The sequence below is a fragment of the Plecotus auritus genome, assembly GCF_963455305.1.
Source record: "Plecotus auritus genome assembly, chromosome: 12".
Lineage (NCBI taxonomy): Eukaryota > Metazoa > Chordata > Mammalia > Chiroptera > Vespertilionidae > Plecotus > Plecotus auritus.
In genome coordinates this window covers 5,212,391-5,230,659 of record NC_137778.1, presented here as the reverse complement: position 1 = coordinate 5,230,659, position 18,269 = coordinate 5,212,391, and the positions used below count along the sequence as shown (strand labels likewise).

General features: G+C 52.1%; 1 protein-coding gene across 2 annotated transcripts; it reads left to right on the top strand.

Annotated features, from left to right (window-relative positions):
- Positions 1-505: 505 nt before the first annotated feature.
- Positions 506-16,594, top strand: GJA5 (gap junction protein alpha 5). Of its 2 annotated transcripts, XM_080648399.1 has the most exons (3): positions 520-590; positions 9,719-9,909; positions 13,635-16,582. In XM_080648399.1, exon 3 carries the CDS (start codon positions 13,659-13,661, stop codon positions 14,736-14,738), a length of 1,080 nt encoding a protein of 359 aa, XP_080504525.1. In that variant the 5' UTR covers positions 520-590; positions 9,719-9,909; positions 13,635-13,658; the 3' UTR covers positions 14,739-16,582. The 2 variants fall into 2 exon arrangements, with proteins under 2 accessions (XP_080504524.1, XP_080504525.1); XM_080648398.1 differs by lacking the exon at positions 9,719-9,909 and having other exon boundaries at positions 506-590; positions 13,635-16,594.
- The last annotated feature ends 1,675 nt before the right edge of the window (positions 16,595-18,269 follow it).

Below are 18,269 nucleotides of genomic sequence, written 5' to 3'. Positions count from 1 at the left end.
TCGTGACAGCGGGTTTCCCCTGCCAGCTGGCACTCAGCTCGCTGCAGTGGGCACAGTAAGAGTCCCCAAAAGACCTTTCCAGGATCCAGGGCCCTTTTATCTGGGCAGGAAAAGGATGAGGAGGGAGCTCTGGGCAGTGCCAGCTTTCCCGCTCTGGCTGAGAGGGCTGAGGAGGCAGCAGAGGGTGGGCAGGCAAAGCCCAGGCCACGCACCACCACCCGCCTCGGGGGACGGGGGGACAGGGGCGACGGCGAGCGAGCGCTGTGGCCTCGATGACAGCGGGAGGGCAGGGGGGAGGAGGAGGGCTCTGCCTCCCTCAGGGGAGAACTCGGCTAGGAGAGGCTGCAAGGAGGTGGAGGAGAGAAAACTTTTAAGTGAGCAAAGATTCTAAGAGCACAAAAGAGAGAAGGGAGGGAGGGACCCGGGGGAAGGGGGTGGAGAGAGAAAGAGTAGGAAGAAGGGGGAGGAGGGCGGGTGACAGATACGGATTCAAAAGAGGGTGGAAGAGGGACAAGTGACAGGCTGGAGAGCCAGGAGCAGTGGGCGGTCAGAGGAGAGGGGCCGGCGGGCGTTTCAGAGCGGAGAGGAAGGTAAGGGGGGACGTGCATTTTCAGAGGTGAAACCACCAGCGGACGGGAAGGAGCCAGGAGGGCGAGCCTGGGGTCCAGGCTGGATAACAACCAAGTTCTCTCTCTGTGCCCTGGGCTCATGCCCCCGCAGTCTTCCCTGGATGCTGAGGTCCGATGTGCTAAGGAGGGTGCTCTCCGAGGCCGAGAGGAATGACTTACTGGGTCTGCAAGGAGCTGTGGGGAGGCGAGTGGGGGTCGTAGGAGGTAGTCCACCCCTTGAGGGGTTGCCGGGCTCCAAGGGCAACGTGAAAGGGGTCCCCTGTCCATCTCCCAGCACTTTGTTGACATGGAATTGGCCCTTTAAAAAACCCTCATTGTTTTCTGTGCGTCCTCCAGGCGGGAATCCTTTTTGAAATGCTCTCTGCAGCATCTAGGAGAGTGTTTTGGTTTTCCCCTAAGGCATGTTGGAGGCTTTAAAAATATTCCTGCCCAGTTTCCTGCGCAGGACCATGCCCCACTGCGCCCTGTGAGCAATCTGGCCTGTCACTCCGTCCGAGGCCAGAGGCTGGGGGACCCCGAGGAGAAGCCGGAGAGGCACCCACTGGAGGTCGCCTCCCCTGCGGCGCAGAGGGCCTCTGGGCTGAAGGTTCTGTCGGCTCCTGACCTTTCTGAGCAGGTGGCGAAAGACCCGGCCTCGGTGGCTGGGAGACCTGGGTTCTGGCATTCAGAGTGACTGTCTGACCCCGGGCACTTCCGGACTCTCCCCTCTGGGGCTCAGTTTACTCATCTGTAACCCGAGGGGCGGGGAGGAGCGGGATCCCTCTGGTTCCACCAGCAGTACAAGGCTGTGTATGACTCCTTAGGCTCAGGTACAACTCAGAGAAACGGAGAGAGGGACCGGGCAGGAGGCTCTGTCCCGACGGCCCTGGTTCAGCTCGTCCTGTCTCCCCTCCCCGCGCCTCATGGCGGAGGGCTCCCGGTCTTGCTCCTCAGCATCTCAGTTGGCTGTCTCCTGAGGCTCGGCCCCTGGCCTGAGAGAAGGGAGCACTGGACAGGGAGTCAGCAGACCTGGGAGAAACGCAGCAAAATGAAACAGAAGAGACCAAGGCGGGGCTGTGGGTTGTGGCACTCCCGTTTGCTGGAGAGGCGGCTGGTGGCTGGGGACACAGCTGGCATTCAGAGGCGCCCAGCCTGACTCTAGACTGGCGGCCACACAGTCTCCATCGCCTCACCCCCTGCCCTGCTCACAGCCCAGCCCCTGACTCACTGCTCCCAGGGGGCAGCTCTGAACTCTGCACCTTCCTGCAGGTTCCCCGGGGGCAGCGCGCACTGGCCTGCCCTCCTCTGTCCCTCCAAGCTGTTTCCTCCCCGGCAGCTGCCAAGGAGCACGCCCGGGACCAGGGGAGCTTAGCAGAGAGCGCCCGGGGGCGGTTCCCTGGTTCCAACCGCCCCCGCCCCGGGCATCCCGCCCCAGACACGTGCAGCTCAGAGATGTGGCGGGAGCGTGGCTGCGGGGCCCGCTTTGCCGTGGCCTCAGAACCCCAGGGGTGTCTGGCCAGGCTCCCCAAACAGGTCTCTATGCTCATCTGCTCGCTGCCTCGCGCTCCGGCCCTCCCGGTGCTGGGCCATTCGCACCAGAAGAGGTTTCCTAGTGGCCTGTCTAGCTCCTCTTTGACAAATAAGGGAACGCAAGGCCTGGGAAAGGAAAGTGACTTGCTGGGGCCGCCACAGGGAGCGGGCAGCTCAGCTGGGCGAACACCCGCTCCGCTCCCTGGCACCAGGCCCTCTGACTCCGCCCTGAGCTGTGGTTTCTGAGCCACCGTGCCTCCCTCTTCCCCAGCCTCCTGCTTCTTCCTTAGCATCTCTCCAGTCCAGGGGTCCTCAAACTTTTTAAACAGGGGGCCAGTTCACTGTCCCTCAGACCGTTGGAGGGCCGGACTATAGTTTAAAAAAAAAAACTATGAACAAATTCCTATGAGTCGGCTGCTAAGCAGGACAGGCAGCGGCACCCGGTGGGCCGGATAAATGTCCTCGGCGGCCGCATGTGGCTCGCGGGCCATAGTTTGAGGACCCCTGCTACAGTCTATTGGAAAACCTGACCCCACCTGCCCACTGCTTCTTCATCATTAACACTGGCGGGGCGAGTGGGCGCATACAATAGAAAGTCCTGGGCTCTAGCAGCCAGCCGAGGGCCACGGTGCAGCCTGGCCTCGTGGGTCCTGGCTGACCCCACCGCTGAACCCAACCAGTTCAAGCAGGACAGGGAACCTGTGTGCTGGATCAGCCAGGACAGGGCCTGGAAGACCTGCCGGCCTCAGGGCCAGTGCGGCCCGGGCCCAGGCTCTGCCCTCTGACCCCACGATGACCTCCGCCACCGGGGATCCCCGCAGGTCTCTGTGTGAACTGGCCCCTCTGAGGCCTGAGGACTGAGCAGAGCGAAAGGGAGAGACACTCCTTTTTCAGGAGAGCTTCAGGTGTCCCAGAAGAGACGCCCTTCCTCGCGGCGGTCAGCAGCTGCTGGCTCCTGGCAAAGGACAGCTGGGCGCCACTTGGTGGATCGGTTATTTCCGACCGATTAGCAAACGACGGGCGAGAAACATCCAGCCTCAACCATCCGCTCACCCTCGTGAGGAAAGGGAGTCGGGGGCTCGGACTCAGGCATTGAAATAGCACAGGGGGGCTGGCAGCGCATGGAACTCAGGGGAGGGGAGGATGGAGAGCCTGGGCCAGTCACATCGGGTTAGACTCTCCGCTGTGTGAGCTTGGGTGGCGTTTAATGTCTGATCCTTCTTCCTTCGTCTGCCAGAGAGTTAGTAAATGCCTTCCTTGTGCGGTGGTATAGGGTTAAGGAAAACAATGTATTGAATATGGCCCTCCCATCATAAGTGCTCCGTGCACAACCGAACAAGGGGGGATCCAGGTGGCCCGGCCCTCGGCCCACGTGTCTTCACATCGCATTGCGTGTCACGCAAAGGCCTCTCTGCGGTGAAGGCTCGCTGCGGCATGTCCCTCGGGTTTATGACCACGGGGCTTTTTCTGAGACTCCTGCTGCTGACCTTGAAGCTGGGAGTCAGAACACTGGCTTTGCCTCTTGGCTTCGCCGCTACCTTGCCATTCTAGGACACGCGGGCAAGGGACAAAGCCTCCAGCTCCTCGAACTTAGAGCCGGAGGGGCCTCCACAGCCACCCGCTCCACCACTCGCTTTCACACCCGAGGGAACCCAGAAGGGTGCTGTCTGGTCTAGAGTCACGAAGAAGCGGGCGACACTGGAAAGAGCCTCTTCTCTGAGCCTCCGGTTCACAGAGGACTTCTAGGTTTTCCATCAAACCTGGCGTCTTCGTGAAACAGAACTTCCGGAGAGGGCAGCTGTGGCTGGGGGCAGGCTGCCCTCTCCTCAGCCCGCAGGGAGAAGGAGAACGAAGCCGTTTCAAACCCGCCCTGTGGGCGTGCCCTCAGGTTGGTGATTAGGTTCAAAGTGCGGCGCTCCCAGGAGGAAGGGCTGGCAGGAAGCTCACATTGTATGGCAGGGAGTCCACCGCCAGGCCAAGGGCTGGGGTTCAAGGACAGTGAGGAGGCCGCTGCACCACTTCCACGAGCGAGAGGGCCCTGCACCTCCCTCTTCCCCAGCCCTGCCTCCGGAATCCTCGTTTCTAGTGAAATAACCCATGTACGGTTGAGTTAATATCCTTCCCATTGCCCGAGCTTCCCCTCCCCTGACACCTTTACTCGGTGCCACAGGGGGGCCCTTGCTGTGTCACTCTAAGCAGCCTGCTGTCCTACCAAATCCTGCACCAAGTTGGCTAGTTGGCTCACACTTGAGAGAAGTTTTTACTGGAAATGTCAGAAAAGAAAAACAGGGAACTAGCATTACTGAGTAGCTTCTATGTGCCAGCTACTGTTCTGGGCAATTGCACATATCCACACATTGTTTCACACCCAGGAGTAAACATTCCCCCTGTTCAGATGAGGAGGAAACGGAGAAGTTGAATGACTTGCCTAAGGTCGCACAACCAGAGAGGGATGGGAGCAGGGTTAGACTTACCATTCCTTAGGGATCATGCCCCGCCGCCTCACCTAGCTCTTTCTGTTTCCTTTGTTCTCGCTATGATTTGACATCAATGGAACACCAGAGCCTGCTGTTTAGCCAGCCGAGAACCTGGCAGTGGACACGGCCGCGGCCAAGAGCACTTATAATGGCTAAAAAAGGAAATAACTTTCTATATGTGAATTCTGGCCAAATGGTGGCAGATGCTGGAGTCTGGGAATCCTGACCACTGTGGGCTGAGGGCCCTGATGTAATCATTAATTCTGGGAGCAGCCCATGCAGGAGGTGGCCAGCCACTAAGCCGGAGGCCGGAAGGACAAACCCTGGCCTCTTATGGAAAGTGGGGAAAGCCCTGCTTGGGGAGTAAGAGACTGGGGCCTGCTCATAGGTTTGTCACCAGCTGTCAGTCCTAGAAGCTCTTTGACTTTCTTTCCCTTTTACAGACAGAGAAAATGTAGACTTTGGTACCAGGCTCACGTACCTTAGGCAGTCTCTGCTAGTTGTGTGACTTTGTACAAGGTACTTAACCTCTGAGCCTCAGTTTTTCCATCTGTGAAATGGGATAATACTTGTTTCCTAGCAGGGCTACTGTAAGGCTTAGAAAGTACAGTTGTACAGTGCTTCACACGTGGAAAGCACTTAACTTCGTGGTATCTGTTCTTACTTAACTACCCTTGACCCTCATCTTCATCTTGTGTAAAAATAAGGGGTTGAGTTTTTATTGATCTCTAGATTTTAGCTCTACTGTACTGTGAGTCTATGACAAGATGGTGGGAATAATAGGGACATGTAAGCATTTCATAAACATAATTTCATTAGTAATTGTATAGCTTCTAATCCACCCCTCTGGGGACAATTAATAAAGACCTCTCAGTATTTAATTGTAATTGAATAGCTTTATTTGCCACCCACTCCTTATAAATATTTTTCCTTCCAACATTTGAAGGAGAAAAAGTACTCAGCTTAACATAATCCTCTTTCTCCACTTTGCCTGCTCCTTCCCATCTCCTTGGCCTTGAAACAACTGTCTGCGAGTAGGGTGTCTCTGAGCGGACCCCTCTGTCCTTGCCGGAATTCAATCATTAGATTGAAAGAGGAGTTAATTATCTGCCACTGGCTAGAGTAGGAGGCAAACTGAAGTGATACTTTGTCTCAGCCATCTGTCTCTCCTTTCCTCTCATCTCCATCTCCCGCTCCCCTCCATGGTGGTCAAGGTTCAGAGGCACAGGTCCCGATAGAATTGCCCCAACCGCTTACAAATCAACTCCCTATTCTGACCGTGACTCGCAAACATCCCCCAGGCAGTCCTCCGAGGTAAAGTGGCTAGCCTTTGGCAAGGATTTTCAAGAAAGGAACTTCAGCCCTAACCGGTTTGGCTCAGTGGATAGAGCGTCGGCCTGCGGACTCAAGGGTCCCGGGTTCGATTCCAGTCAAGGGCATGTACCTTGGTTGCGGGCACATACCCGGTAGGGAGTGTGCAGGAGGCAGCTGATCGATGTTTCTCTCTCATCGATGTTTCTAACTCTCTGTCCCTTTCCCTTCCTCTCTATTAAAAAAATCAATAAAATATATTAAAAAAAAAAAAAAGAAAGGAACTTCAGGCGATTTAGATCGTCCAGCACAGTTGTTAAGGCAGGAGCGTTGTTGCTAAACCAGACAAGAACTGAGTTTGAAGCCAACTCCCCGCTTAATAGCAGTGGGAACTTGCTCAAGTCACCCTCTTTGAGCCCTCTGAAAAGGGGATGGGGTAGTCCTCACTTCCTCATGTTTTTGAGAGAATCCAATGAGGAAAACGTATATAAAGAAACTTGCAAGTGCCTAGTACGTAGAAAGGTCTCAATGAGTGTTAGCTTATTTTATTATTACTATTACTATTACTATTACTATTATTACTATTATTACCTAGATTCAAATCCTCTTTCTGGGTAGCTCTGGGTACGCTAGACCATGGAGCTGAGACTCTCCAAGGATAATGGAGACCCCTGAGGTCTCTGAGGACCAAGACCACTTTCTCATGTGATTCTCCCCGTACATTCATTTCAGGGAGAAAGCACTAGAATGAGGGGAAATCTGGAAAAGGCACACTGATGACTAAAGCACAGAAGAGTTCTGAGATGACAGTTCTATTTGGCACTTTACAAGCCACCTCTGATGTCTGACACAGCCTGGCAGCTCCACAAACCCTTTCTGACGTGATGCTGTGTCTAAGGCACCCAGGAAGTGGGGTTCTTTGAGTCTATTTTACAACAGAATGCTCTCAATTGGGGAGCAAGTCAACCCTGCCCCGTGACACATTCCACTATATAGTGAGCAGGATTGCCCCGTGGAGCCGGGGGCTGTGACTATGACTATGAATAGCAGCCTTTGTTGAGAACCAGAGATCTGTTAGATACTGTCCAGAACTTGCGTCACTGTCTAGAATTAGACTCAGACTCCGTGGAGTGGTCTTCAAGTGTAATTTTGACAAACTTGGGTGAGCTCCCCAGGGACCCGGGGGAGGAGGCAGAGAAGGAATGGTCCATGCTGATGGCATCTCTGCTGCAGACACCCAGCCCTGCCCCGACCAGCAGAGGGCTCTCCCATGGGCAGAAGAAAGGGGCAGTGACCTGTCTCCTTGATGTCCTGGACCCCACAGTCACTGTGGAGATGCCCCTGAACCACCTTCCCAGAGAGACCCTCTGCTGTCATTAGGTGTTTTGAGTAACCCAAACACTGTCATTCATTAACTGTTGCTGTTTTTTAAAAGTACACCAATCGACTATCAGGTGTAAGGCTCAATGTTAAGCAATAAGGAGAATAAGGAGGGAGGGGCATTTCAGGAGGAGGCTGCGATGAAGAACAAACACGGGGTTTGTCTTGAAGGAGATCAGGGTTGAGTTGGAGAGAGAATACACAGCCAGTAGAGCAAATAATTCACTTTGTAAAACTGAACTGAATTATTCTTTTCATTAATCCCCTCAGCACCCCACCCAGTGCTGGCCACATCAAGGGAGCGTCGTAAATGTTGGCTTGATTGCATAAAATTTGACTCCCAGGCCTTCCCTACCACTAAAGGGCAGAGCCCTGTCTCAAATCACTCACTGCCTAGGGTGAGCAGGAGCTTTTGAAGTTCCAAAGTGGGAGACCTAAGGGTTGATGGGCTTTGTCCTTAGAGGGAAGATGGAGGGAAACTTTCTGGTGTGCACCGACTGGATCAGAAACTCTGGAATGAAGTCCTGGATCTGTTCCCATTAGTCTTTGTTTCTTTGAATATATCTTATCTTCTCTACATGTCTCCTCCTTTGCAAAACAGAGGTAATAACCATCACCCCCCAAAGTGGTTATGAGGAGCCTCATTCAATAATAAAAACTGAGCCCGGCTGGCATGGCTCAATGGTTAAGCATCGACCTATGAACCAGGAGGTCAGTTCCCCGTCAGAGCACATGCTGGGTTGTGGGCTCGATCCCCAGTGTGAGGCGTGCAGGAGGCAGCCGATCAATGATTCTCTCTCATCATTGATGTTTCTATCCCTCTTGCCCTCTCCCTTCCTCTCTGAAATCAGTAAAAACATTTAAAGAAATATTTATTATGTACCTAATGATAGAATCTAATGCAATAAGTATACAAAGTAGAAGACAGGGCTTTGGACTTTTGAGCAATCTATTACCAATTTGAGGGGGAAAGCTTTTACATCATTGAGGGCAGAAATCATTCCTGGTTTTATTAATTCTATAGCTATCATTGAGTACCTAATATGTGGCAGACCTGGTACTTCTTAGGTATTATTTTCAGTACCCGGAACAGTGATGGACACATAGTAGGGACTCCAGAAAGTACTTTCAAATTGGCTGATAGCAAGAAACTTTTGGAGAACAAGTGTAAGGCAGCATATAACTAAGCCTGAGAATGTATCCTACTTGCTGGATGGTAATTTAGTCTTCAGAGTTCAGGAGACATCAGAGAGGGCTGAGGTCAAGTTGAGAAGTCTTCTCCATTGTCTACTTAGACGTGTGGGATCAGAGGAAGAGGTCCTGACTGAATGTATGCTAATCTGGATTGCTCTAAATTGATTTTTTTTGGAAACATTGGCTGCACAGGGAGGCAACAGTGCTAACATGAGGAGAAGCACTGAGCTGGAAATGTAGATACCTTAGATACCCAAATTCTCTTTCTAGCCATGTAATGCATGAAGTAAGGTTATAAAATGATTCATGTTCACTATACACCAAAGCCTTCCATTGGCCTTTTCCATCTTATCCGAGTATCATCTCTTGTTACCAAACAAATACTCTGTGGATTCCTCCAAAATGTTTGCTTTGTCCCAGGCTATGACACATTGAAAGAGGATGTCGAAGGTTTTGTAGTGAAGAACCTTCAGCGTTGGGATGCTCTTGTCCAGTTTCTAGGGACCACCTCCTTTTGCCTGGGTCACTTCAGAACTGGTATCGGCTGCAAAGGGCTGTAGAAATCGAGTTTCCAGAGCTCTTTGAAGGGCCCTGCTCTAAGGAGGCCCTCCTCAACCCCCTAACCTAGAGTTAGCCTCCTGCCATATATCCCTATATTGCCCTGTACTTCCTTAATAGTAAAACATCACATTTTATTGCAATTATGAGTTTAATTTCTTCACTTCATGAAGGGAAATAAGGGCAGTCAAGCTCAGAAAAGGCAGGGAGTCTTTGTTTGTCTTTTGTTGCTGTTGTTTGTTTATTTATTTATTCAAATGTATATTGTTGAAAGTATTGCACATGTCCCTTTTTTTCCTCATTGACCCCCTCCAACCCTACCCCCAGGCCTTCACAAGTTTCTTGGGCTAAGGTTGTGGGAGACCCAAAGGGACTTAGTGTAGTTGGAAAACTGACTTCAGCCAGAGACCTTTCCTGTTATAAACTGAGCAGCTGGTACGTGGTAACAATTTTCAGTTTTTCTGACCTTGCCTGAGTCATTCAGGAAGTCACAAACGAGAGGTCTTTCACCCGGTCTGCTGCCATCAAGGCCCCGGGGGATAGCCCCACCCAACCCCGCCTTGGCCAGTTTTCTCTTGTTTCCTGAGGAGCCGTCATTTCCAATACTGTCTTTCTGGTATTCCACGATGTTCCCTTCTGTCCCTGCTTTACTCCTTCCAGGTGACCCACCAACGAGGGAGTCAGCAACGAAGACTCTGGACAGACCAAACCAGAGCATCACATTCTTTGCCTGGAACTATTTTATACTTCCTTGGGGACTTGCAAGGAATAAGCGACAGAGTCAGAAGATCAGAGGAAAAGTCTTCAGGGCCTGAGGAGAGTTTGTAAAACTTGACCCAAATCCTAGAAGTGTATGACATTTGTTTATTTCTTCCTTTTCACTCACTTTTTATTTGCATCTGTTTTCCTCCCACGTTCTCCCTTCTGCTTTTCCATCTGTTTCTCTCTTCTTTGTAATCTTTCTATTTGCTCTTTCTTTTTCCTTCTCCAATTATTGTTCTTCCCCACCACTGTCCTTGCTGGTAATGGCTGCCTTTTATTCAGTTCTTATATACTGAGCACTATGCTAAGTGCTTTGTATCCACCACCTCATAATACTCTCTGAGCTAAATAATATCATACCCATTTTGCAGTTGAGGTTATTGAGACACAAATCCAATAACTTCTCCAAGCTCAGCAGATAACAGGGATTTGAGCTCCAATTAGCTAACCCCCAAGCCATCTTCTCTTAACCCATACATGGTCTATTTTTCTCCATTTCCAACTCCCCCTTGTCTTTTACCTCTTTTTGTTCCTCCTTGTGCTCTTCATCCTCTCTACTTCTCTCCCACCCCTTCTCTTCCTCACCACATCCTGGTCCCCACACTTGTGTGCCTGACCCTGAAGGTGCTGAACACTGTGCACATGCCCAGAAGAGATGACAGCCCATTTAAACTCTTATCTAATCAGGCATTTTCCCACATTGTCTGATCAAAACCAGAGGAAAGGCCTCAAGACCTAGCTGGGTCTTTGATATGGAGGGGAAGAGAGATAAGGCCCTTTCCACTCACTCATGGATTCCCTCATTCCCAGAGACGCTGTGTACTCTCAGGGTTGGGGAACGTGAAGGGAGGTAAGAGGTATTGGTAGAACTCTGTCAAGGAATCAGCTCAGGACCCAAAGAAGCCCGGGCCATGAAATGTGGCCCTTCCACCCACTCCTTCCTCATATGTATAAAGCCCATTCAGATAGGAACCAGGGCATACTGGCAGCAAACTGTGAAGGTCAAGGTTTGAGCTTGACAATCTTTAATGCCCCATCAGAGTCTGAGGTTTTATGATTCTAAGAATATCCCTCCCCTCCCCTCCCCTCCCCTCCCTCCCCTCCCTCCCCCCCTCCCCTCCCCTCCCCTCCCCTGTCCTCCCCTCCCCTCCCCTCCCCTCCCTCCCTTCCCCTCCCCTCCCCTCCCCTCCCCTTCCTCTCCCCTCCCCTCCCCTCCCCTCCCCTGTCCTCCCTTCACTTTCCTTTCCTTTTGTCATTCTGTTGATTCGAATTGGTTAGAAACTTGCCCTGGCTGGTGTGGCTCAGTTGGGTGACCATCATCCCATGCACCAAAAGGCCACTGGCTTGATTCCTGGTCAGGGCACATATCCGGGTTGTGGGTTCAGTTCCTGACCAGAGTACATGTGGGAGTCAACTGGTCCATGTTTCTCTCTCAGATCATCATTCCTCTCTCTCTCTCTCTCTCTCTCTCTCTCTCTCTCTCTCTCTCTCTCAAAAACATTTAAACAATCAATGAATATATACAGAGAATTGATCAGAAGCTTAAGCCATGAGGACATGTATTGTTCATCAATAAGATTTCTAGAGGTAGGAGATTCAAGAGTTTCAGAGGCCTCAGGGCACTATCTGCTATTTCTGAGAGTCTCTGGGCAACTTCAGACATCTTGGCTCACATAACCCTGTCCACGGGCAGGAAGGGGTGGGGGTAGGGAGGACTTCAACAGAGGCTCCCGCCATTCACTGAGGGTTGGACAAGCATTTCCTAGAGCACTCCCTCCACATCGGTCTCTCCCCACACCTCAGTGACCTGACTAGCTGCAGTGGAGACTGAAAAAGTGACATCTGCCCTTTCACCCTACTGATGGGACCAGGAAAGGAATAGGGACTGAGATCGCCACTGGGTAGGAAACACCAGTGCTTGACACCCCTTTCTTAATTCACTCAACAAAGATATTCTAAGCACCCATTCTAGGCCAGGCTCTGGGTCAGGTGATGATGACACAGGGGAAAAGACAGTCCCTGGTCTCCATGAGCCTTGACTGGAAGGACACAGCTGGGCAAAGGATTACAAAACAGGATGGCAAGTAGGGGAGGAGTGAGTGTCTCAGGGCCACCACAGGAGCTGAAGAGGCTCAGCCTGAGAGAGCAGAGAGGGCTGGAAGAAGCCATGACTGGGTCAATTTTGAAGGGTAAATGGGACTCAGCTGGGATGGAGGGGGCCTATAGGAGGTGGTTTGGAGGAGGACATCTGGAAATCTTCCAGACTTGGCATGGTTGGATAAAGGGAACTATAAGGGACAGGCAGAAAACGAGGCTGAGAAGCAGGCAGGGGCCTAATGAGGGAAGGTTTTGGATGGGACATAGGGATTGGGGCATTTAGTCTGGATGTGAGAGTGAGCAGGTCTATGGTGGGTACCTTCTGTATGTGTGCAGGAGGCCAAGCCAAGCTGTACGCTGCAATGGCGCTGAGGTGCAGGAGATCCACATTGCCCACTCTTGCAGCTAGGGGAACCTGAGCAGTCATCTGTGATACCTACCTGGTGTGACCCAAGACATTTTATTCGCTACCGCCCAATACACCTCGTCCATACTGTATGGTTCTGATGATTAGAGACTGCTTCCTGAGGGGGGCCACATTTGGCACTCACTCTTTCCTCCTCCACCTAGTCCTGCCCTCTGGAGACATAAAAGTTTTGTTTTCCACCTAACAGCCATCCAAACACATGGGACATTTGTGGTATTTCAACATATCACATTGTTGGGTACACAGGTCCTAATCCTGCCTGACTATACCAACTGTTGGGTCCAAGCCCCTCTGCCAGGGACTGGACCTCCTTAGATGCCAGGTGGTAGATGGAGAAGGTATAAGAAGTCGTGGATATATAAGAGTCTTTATTGCAGGCCAAATAGCCATTGCTAACAAAGAGCCCTTAGACAAAACAGCTCTTCAAAGTAGAGTCCCATAAAGGCAGGCAGCCGCACACCGACTGATTAATAAATACAGCGTTCCCATAAAGTAGCCTCCAACAGGAGCTCTTATTAGAGCTACAGCCTCCGACATGGGGGCCAGTCCAGGAGCCTCACACAGTAGCAGCCACATACTGCTGGCTGGTCAGTGGCAACTTACATACAAGCTCAAACAAGCTTAAGCAAAAGAGGCTTTATGCCAAATAGTGACTCAGTATTATCTGGGCGACAGAGGGGTACGCTTGCACAGGGCATAGATTGCTGTATCCTTGCTTTTGCACCTGCATATAGCAATTTAGCCTTGAACATTCTGATTAAGATCCCCACGCTCAGAGTGGCCTTGAACATCCAGCATACTCTGAAAAGGGCCCCTACACTCCAATTGGCCTTGAGCATCCTGGGTACTCTGACAGGGTTCCCACACACATGCTCTTTCATTTAATCCTCAAACCCCCCTGGTGTAGCCTCAGAATCACCCTGTCTGCTAATTGCAAATCCAGATTGGGGCGGGGTGGGGGGGCACTCCAGACCCACTGAAGTAGAATCTTTGGGGCTAAGAGCACAGAATCCACATTGTAACACACATCTCAGTTCATTTCTAGATCCATTTAAGTGTGGGAACCATGCTCTGGTCATGCTACTATAACCACTTCTAATCTCTTCCTTTGTATTTTTGCTGGGGGTGGGGGGGGGGGTGGGGGAGAAGAGAGCTTTTTAGCTGAATTTGACGTATTAGTTGCACTTTCTTAGAGCACACACTGATATGCATCAGTGGCATCCCAGGGCAGGACTGGAGCTCCCAGACTTTGGCAGAAGCACCCCACTCCTTTTCTCCCCCTTTTTGCAGGTGTCTGCCCTCTGCTGAGCCACCATGGGCGACTGGAGCTTCCTGGGGGAGTTCCTGGAGGAGGTACACAAGCACTCCACGGTGATCGGCAAGGTGTGGCTCACCGTGCTCTTCATCTTCCGCATGCTGGTGCTGGGCACGGCCGCCGAGTCCTCCTGGGGCGACGAGCAGGCGGACTTCCAGTGCGACACCATGCAGCCGGGCTGCGAGAACGTCTGCTACGACCAGGCCTTCCCCATCTCGCACATCCGCTACTGGGTGCTGCAGATCATCTTCGTGTCCACGCCGTCGCTGGTGTACATGGGCCACGCCATGCACACGGTGCGCATGCAGGAGAAGCGCCGGCTGCGGGAGGCCGCTCACGGGGCCAGAGAGGGCCAGGCCGCCGGCTCCTATGGATACCCGGCGGCCGAGAAGACGGAGCTGTCCTGCTGGGAGGAGGCCAACGGGAAGATCGTCCTCCAGGGCACGCTGCTCAACACCTACGTGTGCAGCATCCTGATCCGCACCACCATGGAGGTGGCCTTCATCGTGGGCCAGTACCTCCTCTACGGGATCTTCCTGGACACGCTGCATGTCTGCCGCCGCAGCCCCTGCCCCCACCCCGTCAACTGCTACGTGTCGCGGCCCACGGAGAAGAACGTGTTCATCGTCTTCATGCTGGCCGTGGCCGGGCTGTCCCTCTTCCTCAGCCTGGCCGAGCTCTACCACCTGGGCTGGAAGAAGCTCAGGCCGCGGCTCGCCCGGGCAGGCCAGGGCAGGGCTGAGTGCCAGCTGCCCGGCCCCTCCACGGGCGCGGCCCCGGGCTGCACGCCGCCCCCCGACTTCAGCCAGTGCCTGGAGAACGGTCCTGGGGGCAAGTTCTTCAACCCCTTCAGCAACAGGATGGCCTCCCAGCAAAACACAGACAACCTGGCCACCGAGCAGGTGCGCGGCCAGGAGCAGATGCCGGGGGAGGGGTTCATTCACATCCGCTATGCCCAGAAGCCCGAGGTCCCCAATGGAGTCTCCCCCGGGCACGGCCTCTCCCAGGGCTACCAGAGGGACAAGCGCCGACTCAGCAAGGCCAGCAGCAAGGCCAGGTCAGATGACCTTTCAGTGTGACCCTCCAGTGTGGGGGCCTAGGACCAGGTGGGGACCAAGGAGGCTCAGAGAAGGAAGAGGGGTTCCTTCTGATCCCACCTGTCTTTTCTCATCACCGCTCTGCTCCTTCTGGGCCAGTGCTGTCAGAGATCTAGCCAGGCCTCTGTCTCTTCCCCATCCTCTACCAGGACACTCAGTGAACACTCTCAGGTTACTCGCTGAACAGGGGGCAGTAAGGGAAGGGAACCAGGCCAAATCTTGCCTGGGAGGGGTAGCCAGAGAGATAGGATAATTCTCTCCATACCAGCCACATGCCAGAGGTTTCTCCCAGTCTCTATGGCTCCTGTGAACTGAGTACCCTTCCTCCTGCAAGGAAGACCCCAGAGCTCCTAGCCAGGAAAGAGCATGAGCCGAGGAACTTGCATGAGGTGTGCTCTCGAATCTGTGGTTTCCACGGGCCAAGCCTTGGAGGCGGTGAGGTTGCCATGGGCCGCCCTTGGCTGCCGCTGCCTCTACCCAGTCTTACCTAAAAAGAGGTCCTTGGAGCTTGCCCAGCATCCTCGACTTTACAAGTGCCTTGGTATGTATGCCTGGCAAATGTCCTGCCTTTACTCTGCCAGGGGGTGGGCGCAAGCAGGCCAGGGGGTGCAAGCTCCCCTGGGGAGCCACTGTGCACAGACCCAGTGGAATTCCTGCCACCACCTGTCCTGTAGCTCCTTACAGTTCAGCCCGATGACAGAAACCATCCCTTCCCAGCCTCCCGTGGCTGTTCACCCAGTGCTCCCCTGAAGGCCTTACCAACCAGGATACCCAAGAAGCCATCGTCCTCTCTCAGATCCTGACCAGATCACCAGCCACAGAGGCCAGTGGAATTTCCCCAGGTCTTATTAAAACAACAAGAACATTTTGCTTCTCAGATTCCCCTTGGGAAAAAAGCAAGTCTGCTGTGAAGATGAAAATTAAAAGAGGAGAGAAAATACTGGAAAATGATTTTTTTCTTCCTATTTATTTCCCTGGCTGACTGCCAATTAGAGTGCCAAAAAGAGGTATGATGACAGTGATGGAAGCCCCCAGATCCTTCCCCCCCTGAGGGCATAGACATCGAGGGGAAACTCCAGCTCTTGGCAGGGTTCTCCTTTAAGAGCACAGAGATCCCTGTGTCTCCCTGGTGTTCCTCATGAAACTGCCAGGAGGCGACTTCTGAGAAGCCTCTTTGCCCAGGGATTGGCCTGGTTTCTCTATTCAGTCCATCCATAATGGGTTGCCATTTTGGATGAAGGTAAGGATGCTCAGAATTGGATTCTGAGATGTATAGGGAAATGGTTACTTTTAAAAATGTGTGTGTGTGTGTGTGTGTGTGTGTGTGTGTGCTGAGGGGGTGGGTGAAGGGAAAGGGAGGTCTGAAATAGGGAAAGGAAACCTTGGAGAAACCTGTGTCTTTCTGCCTGCCCCTCGGATGCCTCACAGAGGGGCTGAGCCTCACTGTTTTCAGTGTCATCAGCCCAAACGGATGGGATAAGAGGTTGGGACAGAGGAGGGTGTGGGCTCAGACAGAGGCTGAGCCTCTAGGCCACCTGCCCATCTCCTGGCCCCTCTGCTGATATTTGGAGGCTTTTGATGGGTGGAAAGAAGGCCGATGGCAGAGGGAACTGCTGGGACACCCTCTTCTCTATTGTCTGGCGCTGGCCTTAAGACCCTCCAAAACAAAGCACAAAGACCCTCTCTCCTTCCATCTCTGAAATCTTTGTTTTGTGAAATGTGTGTTCTTGAATTAGAAATGCTGTGAGATCAGTTTTTGATGATGGGCCTTGCAGGAAGGAAAAAGAAAATATCATGTGTAGTTTGTCTTAATAAAGTCTGGCTCTATGTTTATCTCTCCTTGTGTCTCTTCCATGCTGTGACTGCAAGAGAAGGATGGCAGACCTGGTGGGGGAGGGGAGCACGTGGGCCCCGCGCGTCAGCCAGTCAGTAAAGCCAAGAGCTCTCGAGTCGGACGTGCAAGGGTTGAAGTCCCACCTGCTGACTTGCAGCTGGAGTCCAGCACGCTACTTGATCTCTGAGCCTTGGTTTCCCCACCTGTAACCTGAGCCTAGTCATATCTACCTCATGGGGTGGTTAAATGAGAAACGTCATAAAGAAGTCAGCAGAGTGCCTGGGAAATAATAATCCGGCATTAGATGGCTATTGTTGGCATGGTTGCTACTATTATCTTTAGGATTTTTGTTACTATGTTGAATATATCGTATTTGAAAATCTGGTATGTTAAGAGATGATCCCAGAACTTCCCTTTGGGGACCTCACAATCTGCCTAAGGTGGTCAAATTAACTCCCATAGAGGAAACAACTAGAGTAGAATTAAATGGGAATTCATTTGTTGTTAATCTAAGAACCATAGGGCTCCAAAAACGATACAGATGGAAAACTACATAGAAGAGGCGAGACCCTCCCTGGGCCTTAAAGAGTAGCTAAGGCTCCAGAGGAGTAGAAGCCTCAAGGATGACTGGGACAGGCCTTGGTACCCCATTTACTGACATGGACACTGAGGTTTAAGATTTCTTGACAGCGGGGCAGCTCTTCCCTGGCCTTTCTCACTGGGATCATATCTTCATGAAAGAGGAGAGATGATTCTTGCTTCAAAAGGGTAAGGAACCACCCCGCCCTTCACCAACAAATGGGTGCCATTTCCTAGAGAAAGAAACAAAGGCGGGGGAAAACTAGAAGTGTTGCCTGGGCCGTAAGTCAGTCTTGTTTATCGGGGAAGGAAAGCTTTTTTAAAAAGGGCGGCAGAGAGAGCAGAGAGCACACCGTGTGACACCGTGTTGAGACTCGGGTGCAGTGGCCTCTGTCCGAGGGCAAGGCGCCCGCCCAGAGGTGTTCATAGTCCAACTGGAAAAAGCATCTGGATCCTTTTCTTCCTCCCAGAAAGAAAAAAAAAAAAAAAAAAAAAAAGAAGTGCATCTCATGGTTTTATAAACATAGCTGTTAACACTTAACAGTTTATATTACACCCAGACTGCAAATGCCAAGGGACTTGTTTTATAGGAAGATTTCAACCTCATGTCTCTACTCTCATTTCCTCTTTCCTCCCCCCGCCCCCCAACGGTTCACCAGTGAAGATGGTAAGCTGGATATTAATCTAGAGAACACACTCAATTATAGGCTCCTTTTCTTAATTTCCTTCCTCCAGTGCCAGGTAAGACCAGAATGCCTACCCTGGTGTTTTATTCCTATGGCTAAAGTGTTGAAGTGGTTAAACTGTTAATAACGCTTCTATAAAGAATCATACTAGGAGTGAGTTTCAGATTTTTCCCAAAAGCAAATCTTGAGAGCAGAGAGAAAAACAAAAGAACGAAGGCACCAGGCACCTTGCAGGCGTCTCGAAGGGCTGCTTTCATGGATGTGGAGACGAGGAGAACAGCTGGGCTGGAAGGCGCTGCTGAAGGTAAGCTGCCCGCTTCCCAGTCCTTGGTAGATCCTGGAAGCCCCCATCGTCGGCCCTCGTATTGGCCCTTGACATGGAGCAGAATTTACAAATAATATGTAAATAGAATA

Coding starts and splice junctions, on each gene's coding strand:
- GJA5 (XM_080648398.1), top strand. CDS start 13,659: ATGGGCGACTGGAGCTTCCTGGGGGAGTTCCTGGAGGAGGTACACAAG.